Here is a 27,859-nt window from a genome sequence, read left to right on the forward strand (position 1 = left end):
GTTTCCATGCCTGTAGACCAGGCTGTCACTTTCATGGTATTGCCTGGTCCCAGAGGCTCTGCCATTCTACCTGAGTGGCTTGAGGACTGAAAAGTTATAGCCAGAGGTCTTACGAGCCCGGTGGAAGAGGTGTGTATTATGGGGCTTATGACAGACAGCCTTGTTCTCACCTGCACCTTCAAGTGAGGCACTAGCCCTAGCTGAGTAAGCCGTGCTGCCCTCAACCCCCAGGCTGGGAAAGGGGAGGACCCCAGACCTAGGCTCTTGCACTTTGAGGGAGGGACACTTCTGGACCCTCATGTCCCAGCAGCTGCATCAGCATTCTCAGGGCTGTGGCTGTCCTATGTGTCGGAGCTTGGGACCAAGCCCATCCTAGTATATGCCACTCAGGAAGAAGTGAGATCTGCCGTCTGGTTTGCTGAAGGCCTTGAATCCTGTTGAGTTGTGCATATGCCGTGACTGCACAGAACCCAATCCTGCAGCCTTCCTGCCAGTGGAGCCATCAGTCAGCCTGCTTCCTGGGCCCCTTTCTTGCAGGTTCACATTACTGGGGGTTGGGTTATGACCTCTCCCCTGGCATTCTCTCCCTACCCTCCCTTCCCACAGAGGATGTGAGGATAGGTGCTAGAATTTTAAGTTGAGTTCTTCAACTTTGGGCCTGGGCTAGACCTGGCTAGTGTTTTGAGCCATAAAGAAACATATAGCTTATCCCTTCTGTAGGTTTGCATTGGCAGGACTTGTATGTGCCCTAGCCCAGCCCTTCTCCATTAGCCACTGCTGGGATCTAGCAGGCCTTAGCCTTCTTCAGGGTGGCCAAACTTCCAGTGCTTACAGGTTGAAGGAGGGGAGACCCTAGTCCAGAATCCCTTGTCATGGTCCAGGCTTGGGAAGGGGTAAGAGAGGGCAATGGTGGAAAGCAGAAATACCAATCCTGTTCCTTTCTCCGAGGTGAGGGCAAGAGTGATCAGATTTAGGAATTCCTGGTGTTGCTCTCCAAGGGTTGGGAGAAAGAGGGCTGGTTGGGAGTTGGGGGTGGGGGCGATGTCCCTCTTGGCCAGGTACACATCACAGCTCCTTGCAGAGAGCATTTGCGTGCGCGTGTATGTTTGCAGGAGCCAGTGTTGAGAGTTAGGTTAACTCTTCTCTGAGAAGAGCAAGGAGAGCTTCCTTTGATAGGAGTCAGTTTGACAGGGACCATGGTCCTTTTCTCCAAGTGGGGCTGTAAGTTGAGGACTGACTCCCCTCTTCTTGAAGCCCTTGGCTCTGTCCTTCATAGTGCTTTGACCGGCTCTGCCCTCTGAAGGCCTCTGGGTTGGGCCATGGAAGCACATCATCAGCTCCCATCTCTAGAAGTCAGGACCCACAGTGGGGACCTGGGATGCCCATCTCTGAGGTTAGCTGCCTTCTGATACCCTTGTAAGGACAGCTCTCCTAGGGGAGCCCTGGGCAGCGGGCAGGCTGGAGGGGCTGGGGAGAGTCCTCAAAGCAGAGGAGCCCTGTTACTCTGCTTCCTGACAGAGCAGGGGTTTCAAGGCCCTGAAAGAAGGGCTGTGCGAAGGGGCAGTGATGCAGCTGCACAGGGAGGGCGGGAGCTGGGCTCTCCCATGCTGTCTGACCCTCCAGGGTGGCGATAAATATTTGTCGAATGAACATATTTTCTGTTCTCTTAAAATTCAAATCATAACTCAGACACCCAGACAAGTGTGGAGGAAAAGGAGGGTGGGGCAGCTTCTCTGCAGTTCCTCATTACATCTACTGTTGGACGGATCAAAGAGCTGAACTACCTGGTGCTCTAACCTTATCTTTAAAGGAAATCAGCATACTGTAAGCACCCTAGGTCCCTAACCCTGGGAGACAGATTTGAACAATAAGGTCTAAACCCATAGCTCTTCAAACTCCCCTCTGGCTTGCCCTGGGCTATCATTTGTTCATCCTACTCCCTGCTTCCTTTAAAAGTCCCCAAAGAATAGTCCTGGCTGGTTGGCTCAGTGGTAGAGCGTCGGCCTGGAGTGCGGAAGTCTCCGGTTCGATTCCCGGCCAGGGCACACAGGAGAGGCGCCCATCTGCTTCTCCACCCCTCCCCCTCTCCTTCCTCTGTCTCTCTCTTCCCCTCCCGCAGCCAAGGCTCCATTGGAGCAAAAGATGGCCCGGGCGCTGGGGATGGCTCCTTGGCCTCTGCCCCAGGCGCTAGAGTGGCTCTGGTCTCGACAGAGCGATTCCCCTGGTGGGCAGAACATCGCCCCCTGGTGGGCATGCCGGTGGATCCCCGTCGGGCGCATGCGGGAGTCTGTCTGACTGTCTCTCCCCGTTTCTAGCTTCAGAAAAATACAAAAAAAAAAAAAAAAAAAAAAAAGTCCCCAAAGAAATTTAGGTTTTCCAGTCTCCTACCTCTCTTAATGTCTGAGGCTTTCAACCCTGTGGAGAAACCCCTTATTAACTATCTTTTCTAGAATCTTGCTGCCAAACTGTGGCCTGAGAGGCACTATGGGAATGGCCTTGGCAAGCTGTTTAGAATCAGCTCAAGGCAGGCCTCTGTTCTGTGTAGTCTGGTGAAGAGACAGGTGTGGAAGAGGTGACAGGCTCCATGACCGACTAGGTCTTCCATAGGATGGACACAGCACTCCTATCTGCACAGCTTGGCGGTGAGGGTCACCCGGGGCAGAACTGACACTGACACCTGAGGTCCGTGCTGTCCACCACACCTCCCCGAAACTGCTGCCTGAAGCTGCGGGGAGCGGGCACACAGTGCCTGTGGTTAGCCAGGAAAGAGCAAGACCCTGGTAGCGGTGCTGGCCTGGGGAAGGCTGGAGTGGGGCTGTGGGTGCTGCGGAACCCAGGGTGCTTATCCAAGGTCATGGGACTCCGGCCCAGAAGAGTTACCCAAGCTGGGCCTGGAGCTAACAGAACTGTGGTCCTTAACCTGCCCAAACCCGGGGGCAGGGTTCTATTCTTAGGGCCAGTGGGAGGAAGGAATCGGGTAGGGAGACTTGTACTGTTCCTGCCAAGATCAGATGTCAAAGAACCACCAGCCCTGGTATGGCATCTTGTGGGCTCAGCTGGGGCCTGAGTACTATGGCAAGAGAGGGGTGCTAGTACAAGGATTACTCAGAATAAAATGGCACTCCTATAAGGTACATGTAGGTGCTAGTTCCCTCTGTGGCCTAGGGGAGGGGCCATACCCCCCACAACCAATGAGCCCTGGGTAGAGAGGAGGGTGAGACAGGTACTTGAGCAGAAGGTAGACCAGCTGGCTCTCTTGGAGAGGATTCATAGTGGCATGTGTCTTAAGAGGATGCCTTAGAGAGGGAGACAGGTCAGTGGTAGGAGGCAGAGACTCTGTAGGCACTGAGCTAGGAGCTCTCATCCTTTCAGAAATCCTCTGAGATGGATAATATTCCCATTTTACAGAGAAGAACACAAATCAGAGAGGTTAAATGGTTAATAGCTGGCAAGTGGCAGTGCCAGAATGTGAATTCAAGTTTTTTAGGCACTTTCTTCTTTTGGGAGGCTTGACAGGAAAGGGGCTTTGAGCTGGGGTGAACAGATGTGAGATCTGACAAGTCTAACTAGCGAGGACTGCAGCCAGTAGCCTGCAGTGCTTAGGGGAGTATCCAGAGAGAGTCCCATGTTAGCAGCCCTGGTATGTCTCTGCTGACAGAAAATTAAGAGTGAGACACTTTGACCATTTCCATGGTCCAGCCAACTTCTGTCACTTTTACACACACACACACACACACACACCTTTCCTTCCTGTTGCCACCAATTTGTTAAATTGGGTTTATATCTGAGGCCTTCTGTTTCTTGGTGGTCCATGAGAAGTTAGAGAAAGCTTTCACTTCTAGAATGTCAGAGCTAGAAGAGTGGGGGCAAAATGCATACTTCATCTGCATACTTATATCATGATTTATAAAAATGACTTCAAAGCATTTTTTATTTTTATTTTTATTAATTAAATGAGAGGTGGAGGCAGAGAGACAGACTCCTGCATGTGCCCCTAGACTGGGATCTACCCAGCAAGGCCCCTACCAGGCAACACTCTGCTGCTCTGTTGCTTGACAACCAAGCTATTTTAGCACCTGAGGCGAGGCCATGGAGCCATCCTCAGCACTCCGGGCCAACTTGCTGGAATTGAATCATGTCTATGGAAGGGTAAGGGAGGGAGAGATAGAGAGAGAAAGAGAGAGAGAGAGAGAGAGAAGGGGAGAGGGAGCGGTGCTTATTTCCATGCAGATAAGCAGAATGTTGCTTCTTTTGTGTGCCCTGACTGGGAATCGAACCTAGGATTTCCACATGCTGGGCTGACACTCTACCATTGAGCCAACTAGCCACGGCCCAAAACATTTTTTCCTTACCATTATTTCTTCTGATTCTTATAACCCTGGGATTCTATGTAGAGATGATATTCAGTGGACTTTTTTTTGAGAGAGAGACAGACAGTAACGTTGAGCTGTTCCTATATGTGCCCTAACTGGGGATTGAAGCAGCAACCTCTATGCTTCAGGACAACACTCTAGCCAACCATGCTATCCAGCCAGGTCTTGGACAAATATTTTTTTGATGCCTACTATATGTAGGCCAGTGCTAGGTCCTACAGTGATAAGGAATAACGAACTATAAATAATGTGATCTCTGAACACTTAGAATTTATATTTATTTATTTATTTATTTTTACAGAGACAGAGAGAGTCAGAGAGAGGGACAGACAGGCAGAAACAAAGAGAGATGAGAAGCATCAATCATCAGTTTTTTGTTGCGACACCTTAGTTGTTCATTGATTGCTTTCTCATATGTGCCTTGACCACGGGCCTTCAGCAGACTGAGTAACCCCTTGCTTGAGCCAGTGACCTTGGGTCCAAGCTGGTGAGCTTTGCTCAAACCAGATGCGCCCGCGCTCAAACTGGTGACCTCGGGGTCTCAAACATGGGTCTTCCGCATTGCAGTTCAATGCTCTATCCACTGCGCCACTGCCCAGTCAGGCTAGAATTTGTATTTTAGCCTGACCTGTGGTAGCGCAGTGGATAAAGCGTCCACCTGGAAATGCTGAGGTCGCCGGTTCGAAACCCTGGGCTTTCCTGGTCAAGGCACATATGGGAGTTGATGCTTACAGCTCCTCCCCCCTTCTCTCTCTCTCTCTCTCCTCTCTAAAAAAATGAATAATAAAATAATCTTGAAAGATTTATTTAAAAAAATTTGTATTTTAAGTGAAGGAGATAGATATGTCTTTTTAGGTTTTATGAAGGATTATTATATATATATATATGGGTCAGATTTGGCCCATGGACCAAACTAGTTTATAATCTGTAGAAGGTAGAGTATTGTGAGAGGTGAGGCTTAGGAGGGTGGCCTGATTTGGGAATCTCTGGATGCAAGTATTAAGGAGCCTGACCTTGGCCCCATGAATAGGGGCACCCCATCTTGCATGCTTTTGAATGCAAGAAGATGATGAGTTTAAGTCTGCAGTGCCCCATGGACATGTTAAAGAGACAGTGGAGAGTGTACATCTAGAACCAATGTGGAAGGGCAGGCTCTTAGTTTGGAAGGTGATGGTGCATAGTAGAGATGCAAAGAAGAAAAAGGGCTGAGGACAGGACCTTTAGGAGGCCTTAGCAGCTTAAAGAAACTAGGAAAGTCCTGAACCCAGAAAGTAGATCACAGAGACTTGGAAGTCAAAGTGATGGTCAGCAGGAGCAAACAGGAGATAATTAGAGAGGAAGAAGATGGCGGTAGGGTTGCCTTTTTCTAACTGTGAAAGAATCTTGGCCTAGGAAGAAAAATGGCTTGTTACCTGGTGACAGCTTGGGGTAGAATTTGTCTCCTGATTCCTCTGCTCTTCTGATGTAATTGAAACTAAAGGCTGGGCCTGCTTGCAGGCAGGTTGGGGACTTGAGGAGAATCAGATCGGCCTTTCATCAGTGGTGTCCATATGGCCAATATGTATTTTTCCCTGGCCAGGTAAAAGACTGAAATAGCCAAGTGGCGTGGAAGAGTGGCTGAAGGCTGGGCTGGCCTTCTCCAGTGAAGGCCTGATCACACTACATCTGAAAGAGCCGATTTGCACTATCTGCCCACTTCTGCCCCCACCCCACTGTGGACTGGAATGAAGAGAGGTGAGGGAGCAGTTTTAATTGGGATTTTTGATCAGTTTACCCCAGGCTATCTCAGTCTGCTTCCTTCAGTGTGCTGGCTGGAGTTCTGTGAATCTCATTAGAGATGGTTTGATATGCCTTCCCAGGAGACAGTATTGGCAGGGATCCCTTGTTCCTCAGTACAAATAGTTTAATCCAACTCATCCAGTCAAGATGGCTCTGTAAATTTATACTCTAAACACATAGCAGTCATACATAAAAAGATAAAATTCTAAAAACCTAGTCATGCACTCCTCCTCCCGCCCTACACACAAAATGATAAACATCTCTTTAATGAGCAACGGGACAGGAACACAAAGAAGAGAACAGGCTGGAAGTGCAGGCCCGCGGGTCTGAACCTGGAGACAGGCAGAAGTAGCCGGAAATCTGGGGTGACATGTTGCACGTGAAGCATGGAATTAGCCAGTTCACTGCGTGAACCTAGGGTTTGGGAAAATAGGTGGGAAAAGTTGCTTCCAACCCTTCCCTGGGGTTATGGCTTATTAAACAGATGCTTACCTTGGGACACAGAACCTCATAGCGTGGACCGAGGCTGAGCTGCTGCTATATGATTTGATTTTAGACTGGGGGACCCAAAAGACCTAGGGAAGCAAAAAGTGAGAACCCCCAGATGGGGAGAGAAAAGCAAAATATAAGAAAAAAGATGAGCTTATTCAGTGAAGTTCAGAAACACATGAGAAAAACTAATGTAGAAAAAGAGCAGGCCCTGGCCGGTTGGCTCAGCGGTAGAGTGTCGGCCTGGCGTGCGGGGGACCCGGGTTTGATTCCCGGCCAGGGCACATAGGAGAAGCGCCCATTTGCTTCTCCACCCCCACCCCCTCCTTCCTCTCTGTCTCTCTCTTCCCCTCCCGCAGCCAAGGCTCCATTGGAGCAAAGATGGCCTGGGCGCTGGGGATGGCTCCTTGGCCTCTGCCCCAGGCGCTAGAGTGGCTCTGGTTGCTGCAGAGCACGCCCTGGAGGGGCAGAGCATCGCCCCCTGGTGGGCAGAGCATCGCCCCTGGTGGGCGTGCCGGGTGGATCCCGGTCGGGCGCATGCTGGAGTCTGTCTGACTGTCTCTCCCCGTTTCCAGCTTCAGAAAAAGAAAAAAAAAAAAAAAAGAAAAAGAGCAAAATAAAAAATTTACCCCAGAAGAAATGAAAATGACAAAGGAATCAGAAAAGTCTTTAATATAAATGAGATAAGGAAACATGAAATCTGATAAAGAAAGGGAAGTTATGAAAAGAAAAGGAAATGAGAATGTGTGATATAAAAGTCTTAAATAAAACATTCTAGCAGTGAAAAATAGTGTCATTCACATTTGAAACAATTGGTATAACTCTAGCCTAAACATAGCAAATTCATGAATTAGAAGCTAATACTGAGGAATTAATCTAGAATGCAGCATAGACAAGGAGGACAGATTGACAGGCTTCAGCATGTGTTTAGTAGGATTTGCAGATATGAGTGAAGAAAAGGGCAGAGCCCTGGCCAGATACCTCGGTTGGTTAGAGCATTGTTCCGAAGCGCAGAGGTTGCTGTTTCAATCCTGGTCAGGGCACATGCAGGAATAGCTGGATGTTCCTGTCTCTGTCTCTCTCTCAGCTTTGCTTTCTCGCTAAAATAAATTAATTAAAAAAATTTTTTTAAGAAAATGGAAAAGAATATTTGAAGAGATAATGGCTGAAATTCCAGAGTTGAACAAATAGCATGAACACCAAACAGAATAGCTACCTAGACATAACACAGTGAAATGCAGATAGGAATAAAGAGAAAATATTAAAAACTACCAGAGGGGAAAAAAGAATTCAACTACCTGATAATTAGGCTGACAGACAACATCGCATCAACAGTAGGTGCCCAAAGATACAGGAGTATCATAGGGAAGCTGGGCTTCTATATTCAGTTATCATTCAAGAATGAGGTAAAATAAAGATATTTCTGGACATACTAAGACAGCTTTATCACCCACAGTCCCCCGCTAAAAGAACTGCTGAAGCAAATCAGGGGGAAAGAACAGGTTCCTAGCACCAACACTGAGCACAAAACCTGACATGTTGGCGGATTTAATTAACTATAGACAGTATATCAGGATGCTTTCTGCTACAAGTAACAGAATAACCCACAGTGACTTAAACTCTAAAAAAGTATTTAATCAGCTTCTAATGAGATGTGTGGAGGTAGGAAGTTCCAGGGCTGGGACAGTGATCCAGTATTGACATGAAGGACCTTGAATCATTTTATCATTTTGCTCTGCCGTCATCAGGGTGTAAGATCTGCCTCCTCATGGTTGTGAGATGGCTGCTGCAGCTCCAGGCATCGTATCATCACCCTATGGCACCCCAAGCAGGGAGATACTAGAAGAAAGGAAGCTAATTTGCCTCTTTTTCCAGAAGAATTTTTCTGAGTCCCAGCAGACATCTCCTTATGTCTCGTTGGCCTGAGCTGGTCCATCCTTAGAGCAATTCCTGGTAAAAGGGAACAGGCTTACTGTGGTTGGCTTTGACCAGGCTTGCCTCATCTCCTGGGACAGAGTTCTTTGCTGTCTGAACAAAATCAGGAGTCTGTTGGCAGGAAAGAAGGGGGAGTGGCCGCTGGTAGGCAACCAACAGTATCTGCCACAGATGGCAAAACAAACAAAAATCCAGTGTCTAATTTGTTTTTTAATTTATAAAAAAAAGAAAACTAAAGTTGTTGACCACATTATCAAGGAAGAATAAGGTAGAATGAAGTAGGGAATTTTATTGTTGAATCACACCAAGTTTCTGCCTTGTTCAAGAGAATAGTACTGCTGAAAACTATAGTCTTCATTTAAAAAAAAAAGTGTATATGCTAACAATTTAAAATAACCACTAAGAGGAATATACTTTCCAAGCCAGGAGGGGAAGAAAGTGGTAGGAGTGGGAGGGTGTTAAGATTGTCAAGAAAAAAAAAAAAGCTGAAGAAAATTAGTGAAGCAAAAACACAAAGTAAGGTGGTAACCTAAGTCCAAATACATGATAAAGTGTAACAGATTACACGCATGTGTTAGAAAAACTATCAGATTGGATAAAAAGCAAATAAGAAATGATCTGGAGCTTAGAGAGACCTAGTCAGCAGGACAAAGAGATGTAACAAGAACTGCTCTGGCCTTTATCTGGCCACTTAACAGGTGGTTCTGTTTAAATGACTTGCTATTTTTTGCCCTATTTTTCCTCCATCTCTCCTCAGTTCTTTCTGTCTGGCCTTATCTGTCTAGCTATTAAGATAATGTTGTTTTTCTAGACTTTGCTTTCTGACCTAGTGTAGATATGTACAACACATTCTGGTCTTTCTCCTCCAAAGACAAACCAACCACACTAGGACTCCTTGAGGAGCCAAGGGTGAAACAGAGTAAGGACCCCACATCTCAATTCTCCTCCTGAGCCAACCTCCAAATGCCTCAGCATTCCTCTCCTTACAGCCTTTTTTTTTTTAATTATTATTTATTTATTTATTCATTTTAGAGGAGAGAGAGAGAGATTGAGAGAGAGACAGACAGACAGAAGGGGGGGAGGAGCAGGAAGCTTCAACTCCCATATGTGCCTTGACCGTACAAGCCCAGGGTTTTGAACCGGCGACCTCAGCATTTCCAGGTCAACGCTTTATCCACTGCACCACCACAGGTCAGGCTCTTACAGCCTATTTCTTAGGGCATGCCATTGATTCTCTTGCGTTAAAAACTTATTTCTCTAGGACTTCATTGATAGTTAGCCAGAGTGACAACCATAGGTTTGGAAAACTTTGTTAGCTCTTGCTTTCTGGTTTCCTGGCTGCTAACTCTGGGCAACATCAGAAGTACCAGAGCTGAGATCTCAGACCGGATGTCAGATCAAGGTGAGGTGTCCTGTAGGAAGGCAGGGGCTCAGAAGACAGAAGTTGCCCAAAGGGCTTTAATTGGGGAACAGGGAGGCCTGAGTCAGTAGGATAGCTATGAGGGTCTGTGCCAAAGGCTGGTGCAGTGTGATTACCTCAGTTAGCTAAGCATGTGGAGGTGAAGCAACTGGTTCTCAGCCACTTCAGGGTCCTGCCTCACACGGTGTGAGAGGTAGGTAAGGGAGGGGCTGTCGGGTTTCCTCGGGGAAGGGACTGATACTGTCCCTTCCCTCAGGGCACCTTTGCCCTCTGCTGCTGCCTCACCCAGGAGGCAGAGAATTTCTAGGTTGGTAGGGATCTGGGGCATAGGGAATCCTTCCATGGTTATAACCGTTAGTGGAAAAGGCCACCCTGGAAGGCAGTAGATGCTTGTGGAAAGAGCACTGGCCTTGGAGCTATCAGACCTGGAGTGGCGTTAAAGCCACGTACGTCCCTCACTGCCTGGCTGCCCACATTCAGCTAGTCTTGGGACTTCTGAGAATATCAAATGTGAGGCTCTGCCAAAAAGGCTCAGAAATCCATAAAGCATCATGCAATGGGAGTAATAATCTGTGGTTTGATGCCTTTACACTGTGCCTCTGAGACACATCCTGAGGCTGTGTGTCAGTGGGTGGAAAGAGGGTGGCTTTATTAGCATCTTGGGCTGGGGTTTTTTTTCTTTCTCCCCATCCCTTTCAGGCTTAAGCAGCCCCCTTCCCCCCATCCTCTGAGCCTTATTTTGACATTTCTTTTCTCTGCCTGCCAAGAAGATTGTGTTCCGCTGCGCTGGTCTGAGGCTGTGCTATCCTGTGCTTCATTAGGTTAATTTGATGGCTTGTCTCCTGAGAACTAACCGAAGAATGGCTCTAAAACAGCCCTAGCCTCTCCTTTTTGGGGCAGCCTTTGCTGCTTAATCCCATATGCCTGCTTTTTCTCTCCTTTTACCTGCGAGCTGGCTAGGGCCTCCTTTAGCTTCCATTGGTTCCTTGTATCTGCTCAACCGTGCATCCCATGATTGGCAGAAGGAAGGCTCAGAGAGAGAGAGAGAAATTACCCATTCTTCAAAGATTTGCTGCCCTGGCCTTCTGGATTCTGATAGTCAGCTCCTCTGTTCTAAGTATTTCAAGTTTGCCCAGCTATTCTGGAGATGTTTATAGTTAAATGGTCTCATCAGATTTGCTTAATCTGTGACCACAGACCTCTTGGAAGATCATAGCATTGCTTTGCCACCCACTAAATATTTCTCATTACTCCCCTTTTCTCTTAGAGGACTGTTTCACATCACATCTTTAAATTTCCAACCCCAACAATAATAAGATACTTCTCTCTCTCTTTTTTGGCAGGGGGGGGGGGTGAGAGATACAGACAGACAGACAGACAAGAAGGGAAAGAGATGAGACATCAGCTTGTAGTTGAGGCACTTTAGTTGTTCACTGATTGCTTCTCATATATACCTTGACCAGGGGGCTCCAGCTGAGCCAGTGACCCCTTGTTCAAGCCAGCAACCATGGGGTCATGTCTATGATCCCATGCTCAAGCTGGCGACCCCGTGCTCAAGCCAGATGAGCTCATGCGTAAGCCGGCAACCTTGGCATTTCGAACCTGGGACCTTAGTGTCCTAGGTTGAGACTCTATCCACTGTGCCACCATCTGGTCAGGCAGGCCTTTCTCATTTTTTTATCACCAAATGCATCTCTCTCACGCACACACATACACACACACACACACATACACATACACCCGTACCTGTTCTCTGCTTTGCTTTATTTCCTGTTTCACAGGTAGACCCTGTCTATGTAGGTACTGGCTCCCACCCCTTCTTGCTACTCAAGGACTTTGCTTCTCCATTATCCTTTCTTTTTTCCTGCAGCATTAACTTTTTCCCTGTACTAAGTCATTCCTACGAGAATCCAGACATTCTGTGATGTCTCCCAACTTAACCCTCATTCCACTTTATCTCATTCCCTCTTCTTTGGTAACATCTTTTTTAAATTTTTCTGAAGCTGGAAATGGGGAGAGACAGACAGACTCCCGCATGTGCCCGACCGGGATCCACCCGGCACGCCCACCAGGGGCGACGCTCTGCCCACCAGGGGGCGATGCTCTGCCCCTCCGGGGCATCACTCTGCCGCGACCAGAGCCACTCCAGTGCCCGGGGCAGAGGCCAAGGAGCCATCCCCAGCGCCCGAGCCATCTTTGCTCCAATGGAGCCTTGGCTGCGGGAGGGGAAGAGAGAGACAGAGAGGAAGGAGGGGGGGTGGAGAAGCAAATAGGCGCTTCTCCTATGTGCCCTGGCCGGGAATTGAACCCGGGTCCCCCACACGCCAGGCCGATGCTCTACCGCTGAGCCAACCGGCCAGGGCTTTGGTAACATCTTTATTGAAATATAATTCATGTATCATACAGTTCACCCATTTCAAGTGTCTATTCATGTGGTTCTGCAACCATCACCATAAGCAGTTTTAGAACATTTCATTACAGCAGAAAGACAGACTCTCCCTACCTGTTAGCAAACAGGCCCCATCTCTCCCAACCCCCAGCCCTAGGCAACCACTAACCTGCTTTATAGATTTGCCTCTTCTGGACATTTCATATACGTGGAATTAAATCATGTGTAGTCTTTTGTAACTGGCTTTTTTTTTTTTTTTTCATTTTTCTGAAGCTGGAAACAGGGAGAGACAGTCAGACAGACTCCTGCATGCGCCCGACCGGGATCCACCCGGCATGCCCACCATGGGGCAACGCTCTGCCCACCAGGGGGCGATGCTCTGCCCATCCTAGGCGTCGCCATGTTGCGACCAGAGCCACTCTAGCGCCTGAGGCAGAGGCCACAGAGCCATCCCCAGCGCCCAGGCCATCTTTGCTCCAATGGAGCCTTGGCTGCGGGAGGGGAAGAGAGAGACAGAGAGGAAAGCGCTGCGGAGGGGTGGAGAAGCAAACGGGCGCTTCTCCTATGTGCCCTGGCCGGGAATTGAACCCGGGTCCTCCGCACGCTAGGCCGACGCTCTACTGCTGAGCCAACCGGCCAGGGCCTGTAACTGGCTTTTTTACTTAGCACAATGTTGTCAGGGTTCATTCATGTCACAGTGGGTATCAATACTTTACTCCTATTTTTGGCTGAATTAGATCCTGTTGTATGGATAGACCACAATTGTTTCCAAATTGGAAGTAATATGAATAATGCTGCTTATAACCATTTTTGTACAAATTTTTGTGTGGACACGTGTTTTCTTTTCTCTTGGGTATATACCTAGGAGTAGAATTGCTGAGTCATATGACTAACTATATTTAACCTTTTTTTTTTTTTTTTTGTATTTTTCTGAAGCTAGAAACGGGGAGAGACAGTCAGACTCTCGCATGCGCCCGACCGGGATCCACCCGGCACGCCCACGAGGGGGCGATGCTCTGCCCACCAGGGGGCAATGCTCTGCCCGGCCTCGCTCTGCCGCAACCAGAGCCACTCCAGTGCCTGGGGCAGAGGCCAAGGAGCCATCCCCAGCGCCCGGGCCATCTTTTGCTCCAATGGAGCCTCGGCTGCAGGAGGGGAAGAGAGAGACAGAGAGGAAGGAGAGGGGGAGGGGTGGAGAAGCAGATGGACGCTTCTCCTGTGTGCCCTGGCCGGGAATCGAACCCAGGACTTCTGCACGCCAGGCCGACGCTCTACCACTGAGCCAACCGGTCAGGGTTATATTTAACCTTTTAAGGAGCTGTCAGACTGTTTGCCAAAGTGGCTGCACCATTTATAATCCCACCAGCAATGTGTGAGCATTCCTCACTAACACCTGTTAATACCGTTTTGATTATAGCCATCCTAGTGGTTGGGAAGTGATACCTGGTTGCGGTCTTAAGTTGTATTTCCCTGGTAGCTAATGATGTTGAGCATCTTTTCATCTGCTTATTGGCCAATTCTGATGACCCACTATACTCTGGGTCAGTCACTGTGAAGGTCACTGCTGACCTCCATCTGGCCACAGAATGGTCAATTCTCAGTCACATCTACTCACTTTTTCAGAAAAATTTGACACAGTGAATTCCCCTTTGTTCTTGAAACACTTTCTTCTCTTGGCTTCCAAGACACAGGATTTCCCCTGCTTCACTGGCCATTTCTTTTCTGTCTCTCTACTGGCCTCCTTTTCTAGACATTGGAATGCCCCGGGGCTCTCTCCTGGGCTCTTTTCTCTTATCTGTGTCAGATCCTCCCTAGATAATTTCTTCTGGTCCTGTCATTTTAAAAATATACTGTATTCTGATGACTGGAACATATCCCTCCAGCTCTGGCCTCATCCATGAGCTTTAGATATGCTTGTCCAATTTTCTCTTGCCATTTCCACATGGATGTCTAAAGGGCATCTCAAATGTAATCTACTGCAAACAGAGCTCTTGCTTTTTCCTGTCTTTTCTGTATTAATGAATGTCACCTCTACCACCAGTTTGCTCAGGTCACAAGCTCTGTGTCACCCTGATTAGGGTCTTTCTCCCACCACCGGCCCCATTCCAGCCCATCAGTTAGACCAATGGTTTTCAACCTTTTTACTCTTGGGGACCAGGGACGACTAAGGCTCAGATCACCCTGAGCATAAGTGAATGCAGCTACAATCATTGGGTCTATGATCTTTACTCTTTTTTTTTTTTTTTTTTTCCTGAAGCTGGAAACAGGGAGAGACAGTCAGACAGACTCCTGCATGAGCCCGCCCGGGATCCACCCGGCACGCCCACCAGGGGCAACGCTCTGCCCACCAGGGGGCAATGCTCTGCCCCTCCGGGGCGTCGCTCTGCCGCGACCAGAGCCACTCTAGCGCCTGGGGCAGAGGCCAAGGAGCCATCCCCAGCGCCCGGGCCATCTTTGCTCCAATGGAGCCTTGGCTGCGGGAGGGGAAGAGAGAGACAGAAAGGAAGGAGGGGGGCAGGTGGAGAAGCAAATAGGCGCTTCTCCTATGTGCCCTGGCCGGGAATTGAACCCGGGTCCCCCACACGCCAGGCCAACGCTCTACCGCTGAGCCAACCGGCCAGGGCCGGGTCTATGATCTTTATACAACGTCAGGGAGGTTCATAGACTGGCATGAAATTTCTGGTGGATTGGTCCGTGGACTGGCAGTTGAACCCTTCAGAATACATCCAGCCACTTCTCACCACCTGCACGGCCTGGCATATTCCTCGCTGGTCTCCTTGCTAGGCTCCCACAGCAGCCAGAGTGATCTTTTAGTAAAAAAAAATGTTTTAACCTAAAAAAAAATTATCATGAAATACATCACACATTCAACATCTTACATGTCACATATATATAAAAAATACAAAAATGACTCTGTACCCACCACGCATTAGGGAGTGATATATTATCAGGAAGCCTCCGTAGGCCCCTTCTTGTTCTTATCTACCTTCTTCCCCTCCAGAGGAGTTTCCTGAATTTGGCTTTGTGTCATTGGTTTTATCTATTATTTTATCATCTATGTATAGAGGCCTACACAATTTCTTACTTGTCTTTGGATACTTTTGAGCTTTTCATGAACTCATACTTTAGGCATTTATCTATGACTTATTCTTTTTTTGTGCAGCATAATAGTTTTTTTTGATCATATTCATTCTTGTTGATGTCTAAAACTGAAGTTCATTCATTTTTACTATATGACATGAATTTACCACAACGTATCCATTCTATTCTGATGGACATTTGGCTTGTTTACAGTTTTCAGCTATTATCCAATGCTGTCATGAGCATTCGTTTACATCTTTTTGTGCTTATGTTCATAAGTATCTGGTAGTAGAAATACCAGATTTTACTATATACCCACCAGGATGCCTAAAATTAGAAAGAAAATATCAAGGCATGTGTAACAAATGGAATTCTCATACAGTACTAATGGAAATGTAAAATGCTACAATCACTTTAGAAAACCATATGGTAATTTCGAGTAAGGTTTTAAACATACACCTACCCTTATGATCTGTTAACTCCACTCCTAGGTAGTTTACCCAAGAGTCATGAGGGGTGTGTCCACAAAAGGACTTACACAAGAAGTTCATGACAGTTTTACTCCTAACAACCAAAAACTGGGAACAACTCAAATGTCCAGACATGGAGAAGGACAAACTACTGATACTCACACATTCCTGGGTGAATTTCTAACACATGTGCTGGGCAAAAGAAGCCAGACACAAGAGCACATAATATGTGTTTATATGAGGTTCAAGAGCAAGTAAATCTAATCTGTGCTGGCAGAACTTTAAAAAGTGGTGGAGCAGTGGATGTTGACTGGAGAGGAGCGCAGGGGACTTTCTGGGGTGATGGGCATGCTCTCTAGTTTACACAGAGGTACACAGAGGTGGAAATGCATCAAGCTTTACATGGAAAGATTTCTACATATTGTTACATATAAATTAAACCTTATTGAAAAACATAGATTGTCCCAAGCTGGGGTGTGATTTGGGAGGAAAATGAAACAGTAAATTCAACCTGTTGTCAGGGTTCATTCACCCTGAGCTTTAAACCTGCTTAGTATGAGAAGCAGGCTGAACTCACAGGCTTTTATAGAATTGTAATTCAGTGATTCTAACTATTCAGCCTTTGGGTCAGACACCATTCGTTCCCACCCAGACTTCAGAGGAATTACAATGTTTATACACATAGGAAGTCTTGAAATAAATTAGCCCAGGACGACTGGGAGAATTTTCTAATCACCACACAAAATGTTACCACATTTTCTGTGAGAAAGATGATTTCTAATTCCTCTTAAAACAAAACAAAACAAGAAATACTCCTGGGATATACTCATGTTTATCTTTATTAATGCCAAGTTATCTTCCTAAGCATTGTATTAATTTATTTTCTCACCAGTGGTAAGTACATGAGTGTTCTTAATACTCCATATCCTTTGCAAACTCCTGATGCTGTTGGTTTGAAAACATTCGCTCCAAGGCTCCATTCTAAAATATACATCAGGCCATGACCCTTCTCTCCTCAAAAAAACTTCCCATCAGATTCATAATAAATCTTAATTCCTTCAAAGCCCTCTGGGGCCTGTGGCTGGGCCTCTTCCTCTCGGACACCCCCTGCCCTCTTTTCTGTTTTTATCAGGTCAGGCTTGTTCCTCCCAAAGCCCTTTACACTTCTTGTTTAGCTCACGGCTCTGTAATTTTTCTGTCGTAGCACTTTATTATCACCTTTGATAAACCAACCGAGTGTTTAAAATAAAAATATCTTTAAAAAATTTTTATTTTATTAATTTTAGAGAGAGAGGAAGGAAGAGAGAGAGAGAGAGTGAGAGAGACAGAAACATTGATCTGCCTGACCTGTGGTGGCGCAATGGATAAAGCATCGACCTGGGAATGCTGAGGTCGCTGGTTCGAAACCCTGGGCTTGCCTGGTCAAGGCACATATGGGAGTTGATGCTTCCAGCTCCTCCCCCCTTCTCTCTCTCTGTCTCTCTCTCCTCTGTCTCTCTCCTCTCTAAAAATGAATAAATAAAATAAAAATTAAAAAATAAAAAATAAAAAAAAGAAACATTGATCTGTTTCTGTGTGTACCCTGGACGGGGATTGAACTAGCAGTCTCTGTGCATCGGGAAGATATTCTAACCAACTGAGCTATCTGGTCAGGGCATAAAATAAAAATATCTTTGGGCCTGACCTATGGTGGCACAGTGGCTAAAGCTTCGATCTGGAACGCTGAGGTTGCCAGTTAGAAACCACTGGCTTGCCCAGTCAGGGCACCTACGAGAAGCAACTACTACGAGTTGATGCTTCCTGCTCCCCCCCAACCACCCCTCCCCCTAAAAAAAAAATCTTTGCATCATAGAACAGAAATATGTAAAAAAAGTATGTTGACTGTTAACAGGTATTTTCATATGACATGTTTCTTGATAAAGTTAAGACATTAGAAAAAGGTATACTTAATACAAAATGCAATAAACTAATGAGATCTAAGAATTGGCCTTTGATTTTAAATATTTAAATTTTTTTCAAATTATAAGAGAAAGTTTATTTAGAAAGTTACAGGTAGAAGAAGGGTCCTTGGAGCTTATGAGAGAGAGGGAAAGAGATACTGTACATGCCTTGGACTAAAGTGGGCGGAGAGGCAGGGATGCTCTGGATAAGAGCATGAGGGGGTAGGGAGAAGATGTGGGCATGCTTCATGAAGAGCGTCGATTACATAGCTAATGTGTCCTATCAACTTTGTCAATAAAAATAATAAAAAATTGGGAAAAGAGCCTGACCAGGCGGTGGCGCAGTAGCTAGTGCGTTAGACTGGGATGCTGAGGACCCAGGTTCGAGACCCCGAGGTCGCCAACTTGAGCGCAGGCTCATCTGGCTTGAGCAAAATAAAAAATGCTCACCAGCTTAGACCTAAGGTCGCTGGCTCAAGCAAGGGGTTACTGGGTCTGCTGAAGGCCCGCGGTCAAGGCACATATGAGAAAGCAATCAATGAACAACTAAGGTGTCGCAATGAAAAACTGATGATTGATGCTTCTCATCTCTCTCTGTTCCTGTCTGTCTGTCCCTATCTATCCCTCTCTCTGACTCTCTCTCTCTGTCCCTGTAAATAAATTTAAAAAAAAAAAATTGGGAAAAGAAATACTGAAAGTTCAGTGAGAAGAGACTGGGTGTGTCCTACACCACACCATCTCACTGGCCCCTTAGGTATCTATTGAATGACTAAATGAGCCTCACCAGCCAGGTGGCCCCAGAAGGCTGGCCTGCTTCCCTTTGTGGGCAGCAAGGTGGGGACTGATGCCAAAGTGTGTGCACCCCGCCCCTGACTTTTTAATATTGGGGTATATGCATGGGCTTAACGTGAATGGTCAAAGCAGCTGTGAAGGGGAGAAGTCAGACTTAGGCAGTGGGCACCTGGAAGGACGGGTGTTCCCAGGAGAAAACACGACATGTGAAAGCACTTAGTAAGGGTCAGCAGTGGATGACTTCTGGGTTTTTGAACTCCCCCCCCCCGATTTATTTATTTATTTATTTATTTATTTATTTATTGTATTTTCTGAAGCTGGAAACAGGGAGGCAGTCAGACAGACTCCCGCCTGCGCCCGACCGGGATCCACCCGGCACGCCCACCGGGGGCAGGGTGCTCTGCCCATCCGGGAAGTCGCTCTGTTGCGACCAGAGCCACTCTAGTGCCTGAGGCAGAGGCCATGGAGCCATCCAGTGGAGCCCTGGCTGCGGGAGGGGAAGAGAGAGACAGAGAGGAAGGAGAGGGGGAGGGATGGAGAAGCAGATGGGCGCCTCTCCTGTGTGCCCTGGCCGAGAATCGAACCCAGGACTTCCGCATGCCAGGCCAACGCTCCACCACTGAGCCAACTGGCCAGGGCCTATTTATTTATTTATTTTTACAGAAACAGAGTCAGAGAGAGGGATTGACAGGGACAGACAGACAGGAACGGAGAGATGAGAAGCATCAATCATCAGTTTTTCATTGCACATTGCTACACCTTAGTTGTTCACTGATTGCTTTCTCTCTCATATGTGCCTTGACTGCGGGCCTTCAGCAGACCGAGTAACCCCTTCCTGGAGCCAGCGACCTTGGGTCCAAGCTGGTGAGCTTTTGCTCAAACCAGATGAGCCCGTGCTCAAGCTGGTGACCTTGGGGTCTCAAACCGGGGTCCTTCTGCATCCCAGTCTGACGCTCCATCCACTGCGCCACCGCCTGGTTAGGCACTTCTGGGTTTTTTTTTTTTTTTTTTTTTTTTTTTTTTTTTTTTTGTATTTTTCTGAAGCTGGAAACGGGGGAGAGACAGTCAGACAGACTTCCACATGCGCCCGACCAGGATCCACCTGGCACGCCCACCAGGGGGCGACGCTCTGCCCGCCAGGGGGCGATGCTCTGCCCCTCTGGGGTGTCGCCCTGTCGCAACCAGAGCCACTCCAGCGCCTGGGGCAGAGGCCAAGGAGCCATCCCCAACGCCCGGGCCATCTTTGCTCCAATGGAGCCTCGGCTGCGGGAGGGGAAGAGAGAGACAGAGAGGAAGGAGAGGGGGAGGGGTAGAGAAGCAGATGGGCGCTTCTCCTGTGTGCCCTGGCCAGGAATCGAACCCGGGATTTCTGCACGCCAGGCCGACGCTCTACCACTGAGCCAACCAGCCAGGGCCACTTCTGGGGTTTTTAATGCATGTCTAGGGACCTCTGATCTTTTTTTAGTTCCAATTAGTGACAACCCTGCGCTTCTGTTTGTACTCAGTGGAGGCTGGGCAGCTCAAGCTCCCAGGAACAGCACAACCATGAGGTTCTCAACGCTAGGGCTTTTGCCGGCTACTCTATTTCTGAGCTCTTTCGAAACACATTGTTGAAACTAGGATTTTTCCTCTACCCACCAAGGCAGTCAGTTACCTCAGGTGCCTCTTCATTGAGTTACGATCCCAAGGAGTTTTGACATCCCTGATAAAGGATGTTTCCTTTGGAGCCTCCTGTGTCAGCTCCTGCCTTCAGTGGCTACAGTGGACTGCCCACCAGAAACCAGGTCTCCCCAATGAGGCCCCTTGCTCAGCCCAAACGTCACCACCTCCCAAGGCCACTTGCCTCATAGCCAGCCCTCAAGTCATGGGACGCTGGGAGCAGGACCATGCAAAACCAAGTTCTCTTCCTTCTATATTGGGCATGGAAATGGGCAAAGGGGGAACTGGAAGAGACAGTGACCTGTTTTCCTATCTGTAGACCATCAACCAAACGTCATGCCTGGAGTCAGGCCTTCCAAATGGCAGTAGAGAGTGGGAAGGAGCACACCTGAGCCAGTGCTGCTGGGGCCCCTGTGGATGAGAGCCAGGAGCCCTAGGTGAAACTTCACTATTGACCCTGGGAAGCCAGCTTCTGTGTCTCCCTGTCTGTCATCCCTGGTCAAGGTACATGTGGGAGTTGATGCTTACTGCTCCTCCTCCCTTCTCTCTCTCTCTCTCTCTCTCTCCCTCTCCTGTCTCTCTTAAACTGAATAAAATTTTTTTTTTAAATCTGAGCCCCTGGGGTAGTTGAGAAAGCTCATGGGCCTCTTTCTGTTCCCTAGTCCATCACAGGCTCTGAACCAGATAGACCTGAGATCAAATCTCACTTCCATTCTTGAAATCATTACCTTATGCAAGTTCCTTCACTTGTGAGCACTGTTTTCCCCCCACTCCCACCGCTACACCCCTGAATAATGCCATCCTTATTGGAATGTGCTGGTTCCATCCCTGATGGCTTTGTGGTTTGGCTTGACCCCAAAAATGTGAACTACTACAAAGCAGCAGCTGAGGTTCTTTTTTTTTTTGAAATTTTTTGAAATTTTATTTATTTATTCTTTAAGAGACAGAGAGTGAGTCAGAGAGAGGGATATAGACAGGGACAGACAGACAGGAACAGAGAGAGATGAGAAGCATCAATCATTAGTTTTTCATTGCACGTTGCAACACCTTAGTTGTTCATTGATTGCTTTCTCATATGTGCCTTGACCGTGGGGCTACAGCAGAGCGAGTAACCCCTTGCTCAAGCCAGCAACCTTGGACTCAAGCCAGTGATCTTGAACTTCAAGTGAGCGAACTTTGGGCTCAGGACGGCAAGTATGGGGTCACTCAAGCTGGTGAGCCTGCGCTCAAGCTGGTGACCTCAGGGTTTTGAACCTGGGTCCTCAGTGTCCTAGGTCGATGCTCTATCTACTGTGCATCAGCCAGGCAATTTCTTTTTTAAAAAATGTTTATTTTATTAATATTAGAGAGAGTGGAATGGAGAGAGAGACAAGAACATCGATCTGTTTCTACATGTACCCTGACCGGAGATCAAACTGGCAACCTTTGCCCTCTGGAACAATGCTCTAGCCAACCGAGCTATCTGGCCAGGGCCTAAGAACTTTTAAAAAAATATTCTATTAAGAGTTTATTATCTGACTGCGTCCCCGTTTCCAGCTTCAGAAAAATACAAAAAAAAAAAATAATAATAATAAAATTAAAAAAAATAAAAAATAAAAAAAGAGTTTATTATCAATTTGTTCCACAGGCCACAAGGATCTAAAAGGACTATGTACATACAGCCTTACAGGAAATAGGCAGGGAGCTGAGGAGGGCCAGGATGAGTCTAGGGCCTTGGTGAGCACATTCCTGGGGTCTGTATGGAGCCCTGGGAAACTGGACTAGGAATTTTCTAAACCTTATTCTTGCAGTGAGTTGCCATGTGAATCTAGGGAAATCACTTTCTGTCCTTGTTTACCTTCTGGTTAATAAGTGAGGATAGTGGGCTAACCTTATCCTCGGAGGCCCCAGGTTAGGAGAGCAATGCTATCCGTGGATAGAGGAGAGAGCCCTTTTTTTTTATCACCTCTACTGCCAGCTTTGTCCCCTCTGAGACTTGGGGGCAAAGCTGGGGGAGAATATGTGTGCATGTGTGCAATTTTATCCACACATTATTTTTTCTCTCTGCAATTTCAGGGTCATGCTGAGGCAGCCTGGCGCTGACAAGTGACGGGAACCTGCCAGGGGATTACTGCTAGCAGGAGCTAACAGCAAGACGGCAGGACGGCTGGCCTCTGGGGAGTGGGGATGGGCAGAGCAACCTCTGAGTCTGGGCCAGCAGCACCAGGAAGGAGGCCTGGGCCCTGGTTGGGAGCTTGGCACATGCTCTACTGACCCAGACTGCGTTCAAAGTAGCACCCCGCTGAGCAGCAGCTGTGCCCAGGCCCAGAGGACTCCATTGTAGCAGGAGCTCTACAACCCTTACGGAACAGCGGTTGGGGCTCTGACCACCTGGAGAAGGGACCTGTACCTCAGATGGGAAGCAGAGGGCAGAACCTAATGCAAGGAAGATCTTGGTCTCTGCAGCAGAGTTCTGTGACACCCAGAGAGCTTCCTGAGTTCTTCTCTCAGGGTTGGGGCCTGGTTCCTCTCCCCTGGCAGAGGGATTGGGCTGGGAGAACCGTCTGAGGGGTGGATACCTCTTGCATGAAATCAAGGCTGCTTGAAGTTCACTTGTTCTCTGTTGTGATTGGGGTTCAAGGGCTTCCCTGCTGCAGAGCACGAGAGGCTGCCTCAGCATCTGCTCATGAACCACAAGGACCCCGATTACTCCAGACTGGACTGTTTCAAGTCACCAAAGAGGGATCCCCCCAGAGCTGGCAGCCAGCAACTCCAATGGACCAGAAGGCTGGAATGGATTGACCTCCCCCTTGCCAGGGCAGCGGGAGAAGCAGAGCATCTGTGGCCTAGCTAGTGACGGAGAGACCCAATGAAGCCATAAGCAGGGGTCCAAGTGGCTCAGGGACAGGGGAGCCACTTCTGCCCACGTGCTTTTTCCTTACCTTGAGAGAGGGCGTGGCTTGGACTCCTGCCACTGTCCACGCTACAGCACACGCCCTTATGCTCTAGAAGCTACGCTGTGACTGGCCCAGCACTGGGCTGGGAAAGGAGTGGCCACAGTGACACCCAGCTGCTCGCTGGGCTAGTGGTCCGACCTCCCAGGGCTTCGCACCATGAAGTGCTCCCTGCGGGTGTGGTTCCTCTCCGTGGCCTTCCTGCTGGTGTTCATCATGTCACTGCTCTTCACCTACTCCCACCACAGCATGGCCACCCTGCCCTACCTGGACTCGAGGGCTCTGGGGGGCACCCACCGGGTGAAGCTGGTGCCCGGCTATGCTAACCTGCAGCACCTCAGCAAAGAGGAGCTCAGTGGCAAGAGCTGTGCCTGCCGCCGCTGCATGGGCGATGCTGGTGCCTCCGACTGGTTTGACAGCCACTTCGACAGCAACATTTCCCCTGTCTGGACCCGAGAGAACATGGATCTACCCCCTGATGTCCAGAGGTGGTGGATGGTGAGAGAACCCTGGCCCCTCCTGCCTACCTTTGCTGCTCCTCTCCAGGGACCTGTACCCCGCCCCATTTGGGAGTTACTCTTTGAGCTCCCTCTTGGATTTGGGCTGTCTGTCTTCTGGCCCCAGGGCCTTGACAAAGCAAGAGGCCCATTTAACCATCTACTAGGATCACAGATTCTGAAGGGCAGAGTGAGCTTTGGCTTGGAAGGAGAGGGAACTAATATTCTCTAGTGTCTGTAGGGACTGAGCATAGACCAGAAATACCTGCACGGCCTGGCAGGTGACAGAGATGAGAGAAGCGGTTTGAATAAGAAGATGGTGAGAAGTGAGGACCGTGACAATAGGGAGGAGGCTTGCCCTTTACAAGGAGCAAGCTCTCAGCTCCAGGGATTGTTGCCACGCAGGGACACAGCTCATCACGGCTGGATCTTCTACCCTTTGAAAAAAAACTAGAAGTTATGATTTTGTTTTGTTATAGTCCAGATTTTTTTTCTTCAGGGAAGCTATGAGGATGAGCTTGAGTAAGCAGGCTTATCAGAACAATTTACAGATCCTGCTTTCTGTACTTTATGGGGAAAATCATGGTTCAGAGAGTGTACAGGGCTTGCCCGAAGTCCCAGATCCCAGTGGTGGCCACCTAGGGCCAGAACAGGACACTGGACAGGGGTAGACCATCCACAGGGATGGAACTCGGGGCTCTTTAAGCACCAAGCATGTTCCTTAGCCAAGATGCTGTAGAAGCTGCTTCTCCCCTGTCCCCCCACCCCCCATAGTTACCCTCTTTAACCATGAATTTAGGAATCCTCATCTCAGAGCTAAGCTCCCTCTCCACTTTGAGCCCTTGTTCTTGTTCTCTGGGGTCCTCCCTGTGCACAAAAGAGACCGAGACGCAGGCTCACCCCATCCCCTCCATGTATTCTGTCCCCTGAGCAACACTTACTCAGCCACAAACCCAAGGTATTATGGCTCAGAGCACAGGGCATTTTAAAGTCCTAGTTTGAACCTTACCAATTGCTGGCACATGAAGCCAACCCAGTCAAATGTTTTAAAAATACTTGCATTAGTTATCAGCATTTATGGATTAGGATATTTCACCTGAAATCCATATTTTCAGCTTCTCTTGAAAAATTAGAAAATTTGGTCCTTCTGGGCTCATAATCCTACTCGCAATAATTGACTGAGTTGCTGCTTACTGATGGATGGGGCCTCCTGTTTGCGACAAGCCCCACTTGCTCCTTCGTTCCTGTGTGACCCTGTATACATTTGAGTGCTACCTAGGCTTCATTTTGTGGTTTTTTACTGTCACTGGTGGTGGGACAAGCAGGGGACCAGCTTCATTCTGGCTGTTGTGACAGTGAAAGCATTTCTGTGCCTCTCTGCCTTCCCCGGAGGGCTCAGAGAGTGGCTCCACTTGTTCTGTGAATTTGCCCCAGGCAGCTCCTGTCATCCCCAGCCTACAGGCCGAGTTTCTGGGCACCCACTGTAGACTGATTAGGAATGAACCCCTGCAGCTCAGCCTGACTTTCCACATTACCTGCACCTCAAAGTGACCTCTTTCTGTGACTCAGAGCTGCCCTGAAGGGACAGCTGAGCAGGGGCCTCTTGTGCATGAGGAGCCCACCCAAGAAGTTTCTCTGCTTCCTGGCACAGGCCTATAGGTCCGTGGAGGATGTGCCTTGACCCCTGAGCCTCCTCTAGTACATCTGAGTGGCTTAAAGGGAGACTTCACTATTGTCTGTTGTTGAGGGGAGCGTTCCCTGCTCAGAGAATTCCTGCTCCCTGACAGAGCCTGGTTAGGAGTGCTGTGTGGCTTGGACAGTGGAGGGAGAGGGGAGGGGAGGGGAGTCAGGCAAGTGTCCCTCCCTGCTCACACCTACTCCTGTCCCCTTCCCTCTGCAGATGCTGCAGCCCCAGTTCAAGTCACACAACACCAATGAGGTGCTGGAGAAGCTGTTCCAGATAGTACCAGGCGAGAACCCCTACCGTTTCCGGGACCCCCAGCAGTGCCGACGCTGTGCTGTGGTGGGGAACTCCGGCAACCTGCGGGGCTCTGGCTATGGGCCTGATGTGGATGGGCACAACTTCATCATGAGGTGAGCTGCGGGGAGCCCGGGGGTAGGCCCAGGACAGGCCTCCTGGATGGGGGACTGGACTCCTTGGTCTTGTCTGACAGTGTGGGAGTTTTCAGCTGCTAGGGTTGCTGTAGGTCTCTTAACTCCCAGAACCTTCTGTGATAGGTTCTCGCCTTTGTTGGGGTGGATGGGTAGGCTGAATTCCTGTTCTAGACTTCGCTTGAGGCCGGTACTCAGTTTCCAACTCTGAATTACTCTGAAAGGAGCTGAAACTCGGCTCCTGGTTGACTGCTAGTGAACACTCCCACCAGAGGCCCTTCTATCTGACCAAATCCTCAGTAGTTGTTTCAGGGGTGAAAGCCCCAAACCAAATCAGCATCTTGCTTAATAGTCACAGGTGATTCCTCCTGGAAGACTCATAGAAGACAGATATCCTGGGCAGAATAAGAAACTATCTGGTGCTTGCTCTGGGCTGCTGTCCTTTATGTCACAAGGCTTAGATTATGTGGGGACTTACTCATTCAATAAAATATCAGTGCCCAGCCTTGAAGACAGGAGGATTGGGCATTCATTCTACACAGAGACACAAAGCAACAAGGCATGAGCTGCTCCTTCTTTAAACCTGTTTTCTGACTTCTCCATTAGACTTGGGGACTGGAAATGCTGCCTCACTCCTTGGAGGAAGAACTTGAAGAATAAGATACTGAAAATCCCCAGTTGTCACAAAGCATCTCTTAGGATGAGCATCAAGACCAGGTTTCCCAGGAGGAGGAAGGAAGAGCTTTATCTTAGAAACTGTTGCTGTCTCCATAACAACACCAAAGCAGCAATATGTCTCTGAGGCTTTCCACATTCCTTGCAAAACCTTTCTTACGTTGAGAATGGTGTGTACAGGAATGCTAGGCCCGTGCAGGAGCCCAGCGCCACCTGAGATTCTCCTCACGGTCCAATGGCTGGCACCCAAAACAGAAGGGAGGCAAGCTGGGACCTGAAAGAGAGGCCTCTCTTTACCCAGAGACAGTGGCTGAATTGGGGAATGAAGTGTCCTTCACTCCAGTGCAGCCCTGGAACACGGAAAGTCCGGGGAAATGCTCTAGACTACCTGAAGCCCCTGCCTCCCTTGCCTGGCCATCTGCACCTCAGTGATGGTTGGAAGCTCCAGGGTAGAGGCACTCAGATGAGCAAAAAAGGCTTGACTTCTATGACACCTGGGTGCCACCTGGTCAGGCCAGACTACTGAAAGGAATTCACAGATGTTCCCTTATAGGGACCAGTCTAAGAGATGTAGGATGTTGCAGTGGGCCCCAGAATCGATTTAAGGAAGAGGTGTCCCAAATGGTAATTGGCTGGCTGCTGACCTATAAGGAGCCATTTAGCAGTGGAGGGGGCTGTTTGCTTGCAAGCATATCTTGGTTTGGAACCAGAGGGGAGGCCTCCCTAGAAGCAGGACCAATGTAAGACTCCACTGGGAGGGCCAAGCTGATATATAGTGCAATGATGGCTCTGCTCACCTCCAGCTGTCTTTGAGCCTTGCTGACAACTTCAAATGGAGTCGAGCTGGTCCTGCCTTAAATGGCCAGCAGATAGGTCCAGACCTCCTAGAGCAGTGCCTGGAATATTGTAGTCGTGCCGTAAATGCATGAATGACTGAATGAGACTAAGCAACCAGACACCAAACTCTAAGCATGAATGCATGTTTACCCTGCCTGTGCCCCTGCTTCCAGGTGCTTCTTTGGCAGCTGGAGACAACCAGGGACAGACAGAATTCTTGAATGCTTTGCCCTTGGGAGACAGGAATACAGCTCATTCTCTCTGTCCTGCTCTGGCCCCTTTCCAGGGCTTGGCTTCTCCAGAATGAATCAGAGCCTTGAAGCAAAATCCTGTCTCCAAATGCATGCCATGTTCCCTTGCCTTGGAGACTCTGAAATATCTTTTGGCCCTCTCACTCTGTTCATTCCCAAACTTTTGAAAATTGGTGCCTGCTCAGCAAGTGGGAGGAACCTGAGGTCGTGGAGTCTCTGCAGCAGGG

At 48.5% G+C, this 27,859-nt stretch overlaps 1 protein-coding gene across 3 annotated transcripts in view; it reads left to right on the forward strand.

Moving 5' to 3' along the window:
- Nucleotides 1-27,859, forward strand: part of ST3GAL2 (ST3 beta-galactoside alpha-2,3-sialyltransferase 2) — a 55,404-nt gene that overhangs the window by 16,366 nt on the left and 11,179 nt on the right. For all 3 annotated transcript variants that reach the window (XM_066243350.1, XM_066243351.1, XM_066243353.1), the window contains exons 2-3: nucleotides 22,383-23,758; nucleotides 25,658-25,851. In XM_066243350.1, the coding sequence (XP_066099447.1) occupies nucleotides 23,420-23,758; nucleotides 25,658-25,851 (533 nt within the window). In that variant the 5' untranslated portion in view covers nucleotides 22,383-23,419. The remainder of the gene's footprint in view (nucleotides 1-22,382; nucleotides 23,759-25,657; nucleotides 25,852-27,859) is intronic.

Source organism: Saccopteryx bilineata, chromosome 9 (genome assembly GCF_036850765.1).
Source record: "Saccopteryx bilineata isolate mSacBil1 chromosome 9, mSacBil1_pri_phased_curated, whole genome shotgun sequence".
Taxonomy (NCBI): Eukaryota; Metazoa; Chordata; class Mammalia; order Chiroptera; family Emballonuridae; genus Saccopteryx; species Saccopteryx bilineata.